This window comes from Bufo gargarizans, chromosome 6 (assembly GCF_014858855.1).
Source record: "Bufo gargarizans isolate SCDJY-AF-19 chromosome 6, ASM1485885v1, whole genome shotgun sequence".
NCBI classification, from domain to species: domain Eukaryota; kingdom Metazoa; phylum Chordata; class Amphibia; order Anura; family Bufonidae; genus Bufo; species Bufo gargarizans.
This window is the reverse complement of record NC_058085.1, coordinates 71,473,255-71,479,254: the sequence shown is the minus strand read 5'-3', so window position 1 is coordinate 71,479,254 and position 6,000 is coordinate 71,473,255. Positions and strand designations below refer to the sequence as shown.

The 6,000-nt window shown below is 42.4% G+C and overlaps 1 protein-coding gene across 1 annotated transcript in view; it reads right to left on the bottom strand.

The window, feature by feature from the left end:
• Positions 1-230: 230 nt before the first annotated feature.
• LOC122941976 (BPI fold-containing family B member 6-like) overlaps positions 231-6,000 on the bottom strand; it is a 44,603-nt gene continuing 38,833 nt past the window's right edge. Inside the window, exons 9-12 of the mRNA XM_044299471.1 lie at positions 2,462-2,529; positions 1,724-1,766; positions 1,247-1,310; positions 231-325 (exon numbers count right to left, since the gene is read on the bottom strand). Of these exons, the coding sequence (XP_044155406.1) occupies positions 231-325; positions 1,247-1,310; positions 1,724-1,766; positions 2,462-2,529 (270 nt within the window). The remainder of the gene's footprint in view (positions 326-1,246; positions 1,311-1,723; positions 1,767-2,461; positions 2,530-6,000) is intronic.

Sequence of the window (6,000 nt, the reverse complement as noted above, 5' to 3'; positions counted from 1 at the left end):
CTGGAATGCCAGCTTTCAAACAAACCAGGCCTATGCTTCTAGCTTCTACCAATCAGGATACATGAGCAACTAAAGCAGCCCCCCCAACACACACCTTCCACTTTTGCCTGAGCCCAGCTTGGGAAGAACAGTCAAGTACTTTTCAATAGCAGGAGCTGAGCTCGAGCAAAACAGTTAGGTGGTTAAGGGAGCTGCTTTGAGATCATGTTAGTAGAGATGATTAGATTAGATTATATCATTACCTTATCTGTTTCAATATGACCATTAGCCAAGTTGATATTAAGTTTCTGCAATATGTTGGGTATGGGGATTGGTTGAAGCAAACCTGGAAGGAAAAAGAACATTACTTTACTTATCTATATGGTTCATGGTATTTCTTTAAAATAATAATTTTATAAAATTGTCTATATCAGTGGTGGCGAACCTATGGCACGGGTGCCAGAGGCAGCACTCAGAACCCTCTCTGTGAGCACCTGCACCCTGGAAAAAGTCTATGGTGTACCAATATGCCTTAGACTTTTCCTACCATTCATCAGCACAGGGCACACTATGAACAGGACAGGCAGCGCATTGAATGTAGGCAGGCTATTACAGCTAAATGTAAGATATACTATATTGGTATTCAGGTTGAATTGCCGTGTTGGCACTTTGTGATAAATAAGTGGTGGTTGGGTGCAGTTTGGGCACATGGTCTCTAAAAGGTTCACCACCACTGGTCTATACTGACGACATAAACTGAGTTGGTTGCTGCAGTCTGATATGGAATGTCTTAAGTGGGATATATAAGTACAAGCTAGCACAATGCAATAGCACTCTGCAAACATAAACTATATAAAGTAATACAACAGTCACTATATACAATGAATATGACTTGGCATGTATATTCTGGTCAAAAACATTTTTGCCCATCCAACACAGCAAGGTGACCTCTTTTGGAAAGGGCCCAACTCTATATGATTCCCATCCTTATGCCAGCTGGCCTCAAATGAATTCAGAGAGAGCAGACAACAGCTATATACGGCACTATTAAAATCAGCCAGTGGGAAGGATGGGTTTGTTAGCTTATACTTTTAGATTGTACTTTAGTATTATCAGCCATGGTGATTGTACATTTACAGTACTTCATTGTATAGGATATGCTGACTAACGTCTTTTGATTTTGCAATAAGAGGGATATATGTCTGATTCAGTAGAACCGGGGGAGGCAGCTGTAATCCAACACCAGCAATCTAAAAAAGCAGCTTACCATTGATGGCGGGGGTGTATAATTTGTTGATCATAGATGTTATGAACTCTTTCAAGTCTTGCACCTAAATAAAATCACAAGCATGTACGGTAACTTTATGCTGAATTTAGCCATTCAAGACCAGGCCATTAATCTAACTTCCTGATCAGACACATTTCCCACGTTGTTTTCAGTACACACGTCTTCAAAGGCCATAAATTTTTTTCCAGTTGGTTATTTAAATAGTTTTACTTCTATTAACTTCAATTTTTTTCAGTGATATATGTAATATTTAATATAGAATTATTATTATTATTATTATTTATTTTTTTCATATCTGGGAAAATTTTAAAAAATATATATGTTTTTCACATTTTTCCTTATTTTTTTAAATAGTACAGTATACAACAAAAATATTTTTTAAATTATGTTCCCTTTCCGTTACAGTGGTTTTAATTTCATGCGTGCAATTGTGTTATAAATCTTTTACAATCTTACCTCAAATTCTCCAACTGAGGATGATTCCAGAGCCAGGAAGGTCCTTAGATACGAAAAAAATATGTTATTCTAACCTCTTACCTCTCATTATACAAATATGTAGATAAGTATGCCAAGCAAATAGTTCTGAATGTATTTATAGTATTTTTCACTATCCAAAAAGCACAAAAGTGGAGGAAAATAGCAGTCTGTCTTATAAAGCAAATACTAATGAGTGCTTCCATTATGGAAATGTTCGTTAGCATGCAAGAGGCGCGGGGAGCAGGGAGTTTAGCCGCTCTATTCACCACTCCTTGGTCTTTTCCAGATGCCAGGCAGTGCCATGTCCTAACTTCGTATAGCGCCAGAACGTAGTGCACATAAGCAAGCACTATTACCTGATGCTGTGTAATGTTAGATCACAGTACAGCGTAGCACCGGTAGAAGACCAAGAAGCAGAGAGTACAGGAAGAGCGAGTCGTCCAGAGCAGGAGAAGTGAGTGTTTTTTTATTTTTTATGGTCTGAGGTCGGAACAAGATTGGGGAGGCGTGACCTGAGATCAGATCAAGGGGTGTCAGACCCTCACCAATCTATATTGAAGACCTATCCTAAGGATAGGTCATCAATAGTAAAAGCCCGTAAAACCCCTTTAACAGTTAACTTTTCTTTTCCTGAACCGAGGTTCTTTTCCTGAACCGGAAGAAGGCCTACCTGCGAGGTATACAGAGCATTACAAACAATTTGTTTTCTCTTCTTACTTGTCAAGGGAGATCATGAAGTTCAGTTTTTTTTCATCAACTGCAAACTGGAGCTTAAAATTCATATGCTGTAAAAGTAAATGGCAATATGCTAAGTACATTCAAGATTATGATCATTTATAGTACTTCCTGCTATAAAACCGTTTTAAATGGTAATTCTAAAGTGGATGATTTTGATGCATTTTATGATTACTTCCTTTATATGACTTTGACAAAAAATGGCACCAAAAACTGTATGTGTGAATCTAGCCTAATAACAGATGAAAAAGTTCTTATTCTGGGTTAGGGTATATGTCCAAACAGTAGTTTTTGGTGCTGAAATTGCTGTTCCATTCATGTACATGAAGCTTAGAAAAAAAACATGGACAGATTTATGTGGATTTTGACACTTTTGACACCTGTGCGTGAAAACCACGGACCCGCTCATAGTTTAATCCCATTGAATTGATCTAAACAGCAAGTGCACATCACGTGTGCAGACACCTCTCATTCTAAACAATAGAAGGCATAATCAGCACTGCTGCCAGCGGCTTTATGACACAAAATTTGTGCCAGATTCCACTGGCAATGTATGCAATTGCGTTGCTTTCTTCATTTTTTTCCGCGCGAGTGCAATGCATTTTCCATCCCTAATTTACTTAGCATTCTGTATTAAGAATGCTATTATATTCCCTTATAACCATGTTATAATAGAAAATATTAAAATCTACAGAATACCTAACCCAAACCTGAACTTCAGTGAAGAAGTCCGGGTTTGGGTCTGGGTACCACTTTTATTTTTTTCTCACACGCGTGCAAAATGCATTGCACTCGCGTGGAAAAAACAGAAGAAAGCAACGCAATCGCATACAACACTCACCCCACTCGCAGGCAAAATCGCACGATTTTCCCACGATGCACCCGCATCCTATCCAGCCCTCACACGCGACGCAAGTGTGAAAGAGGCCTAAGACTAGTAGTGAGTCTTTAGGAAACAAGCTGGCTCGGCTATTCCATCTGCCCCATAGAAATAAATAGGAGCAGGGGCTGCGCGTGCATGGTACGCTCCCATTCACTTCTATGGGAGCAGCGGGGAGCAAGGCTTCGTGGTGGACAGACCCCAGGAAATCCGGGGTCCCTCCAGCCACAGCTCTCCCCGCTCTGTTCTCATTGTAGGTGTGGATCCCAGAGGTGGGACTCGCATCTATCAGACAATGGGGGCATATCCTAGCGACATGGCCCCATTGTATGTGATGGGAATACAACGTTAAGTGTCACATCTAAATTTGTCGTAACTTCTGCTGTCCGTTCTCCAAGCACTGTCCACTCCAGCTAGGAGATGGAGTACATTTCAGTTATAACTTGTGGCAAAACCAACCTCGCCACTGGGTGCTGGAGAAGCCTGGTTGCCAGCCTCTTGCCCCAGGATTATGGGCCCTCTCATCAGTCCATGCTAAACTTAAACCCTGAGGCGATTTGACTGTGTTTGTGGCATCTGAGCGCTGTTTGGATATATTGAGCACTCAGATCCAAGCCATCTGGAGATATGTTAAATGTCTATGTTTACTGTAATGGTTGGGACATTGTATATTTGAATAGTGATTTCTGTCCTATTGTCTCCACGTGTGTATTGGCGATTTCCCTTTGTCCTGAGAGATATTTGAATTACTCCTCGGTTGTCTCCAGGACAGAAGACATTGTGTAAACTGTGTATTCTCCTGCCTGTGATAATTACATCAACCCATTGTGTCAGGTAATTGTATCACAGGCGGAGGGAAGCTATTCGTGAGATTCCGTCTGGAGTTTGGAGAATTCCCTTGTATGCCATTACATAACTTGCTCTACTTTTCTTGGATATATTATTACAAATGGTTGGGCCATGGTAGCTCTGCCCGTTATGCCATGCTTTTTTTTATGAGGAGTGAGCAGTGAAAAACATAGAAAGTTGCCAAATTTTGTGCAAAATGTAATTTCCACCAAATTTTGTTACATTGTTACCCCAGAAACCTGGCTTAATGGGGTTATCTAGGATTTTAATATTGATGACCTATCCTCACGGGGGTCTGACACCCGGAACCCCTACCAATCAGCTGGTTGAAGAGAAAGCCGTGCTCCATGCGAGAGGTGCCTTCAATTTATTGTTGATATAGTACAGGAGGAAGAGGAGGAGGAAGAGGGATAATTTCCGTGGTTATCAGGCCAGTCATTCACAAGTGGCTCGGAGGCAGGGTTCCTGCACCAACAGAGGCCAGGTACACGATTGTCCAGCCAGGGCACAGTTCTGGAGGATGAGGAGAAGGAGGATGATGATGAGGAGTAACCGTGTTCACAGCAGGATGGCACCCAAATAAGCTCATGGGCATCACTGGAGCGTAGCTGGGGGGATACAGAGGAAACTGACGATACACCAGCATGTCGTTGCCTCTGGGCAGCCTGGCACACATGAGCGACTACATGCTGCAGTGCCTGCGAAACTACCGCCGAGTTGCCCAAATTCTAACCAGTGCTGATTTTACTGGGTGGCCGTCCTTAATTCCATCACTGGATCGTGATCGGAAAATGCGCGAGTACAAGCGCACTCTGGTAGACACACTGCTGATGGTATTACCACCTGACATCTGGGGCTCAGTGGAAGTACAGGGCGAAGGCAGAGGAGGAGGAATAAGTCGCCAACACAGCTGGTGCACCGCCAGCACCTCCGAAGGGAGAATTAGCATGGCCGAAATGTGGAAAAGCTTTGTCAGCACGCCACAACAACCAGCACCACTAGCTGATATGGAACGTCTTAGCAGGAGGCAGCATTTCAGCTACATAGTGGAGCAGTATGTGTGCACACGCCTACACATACTGATGGGTCTGCCCCATTCAACTTCTGGGTCTCAAAATTGGGCACATGGCCTGAGCTTGTCCTTTACTCCTTAGAGGTGCTGGCCTGCCCTGTGGCCAGTCTATTGTCCGAACGTGTGTTTAGCACGGCAGGGGGGGTGATCACAGACAAGCGCAGCCGCCTGTCCACATCCAATGTGGACAAGCTCACGTTTATTAAAATGAACCAGGCATGGCTCCAACAGGACTTGCCCATACTTTGTGCAGAATAGACAAGTATACCGGCCGCACCCAGCCATTGTTACAGTTGCAAGAAAAAGTATGTGTTCCCTTTGGAATGATGGATTTCTGCATAAAATGTGATTTGATCTTCATCTAAGTCACAACAATAGACAATCACAGTCTGCTTAAACTAATAACACACAAAGAATTAAATGTTACCATATTTTTATTGAACACACCATGTAAACATTCACAGTGCAGGTGGAAAAAGTATGTGAACCCCTAGACTAATGACATCTCCAAGAGCTAATTGGATTGAGGTGTCAGCCAACTGGAGTCCAATCAATGAGATCAGATTGGAGGTGTTGGTTACAGCTGCCCTGCCCTATAAGAAAAAAAACACACCAGTTCTGGGTTTGCTTATTCACAAGAAGCATTGCCTGATGTGAATGATGCCTCGCACAAAAGAGCTCTCAGAAGACCTACTATTAAGAATTGTTGACTTGCATAAA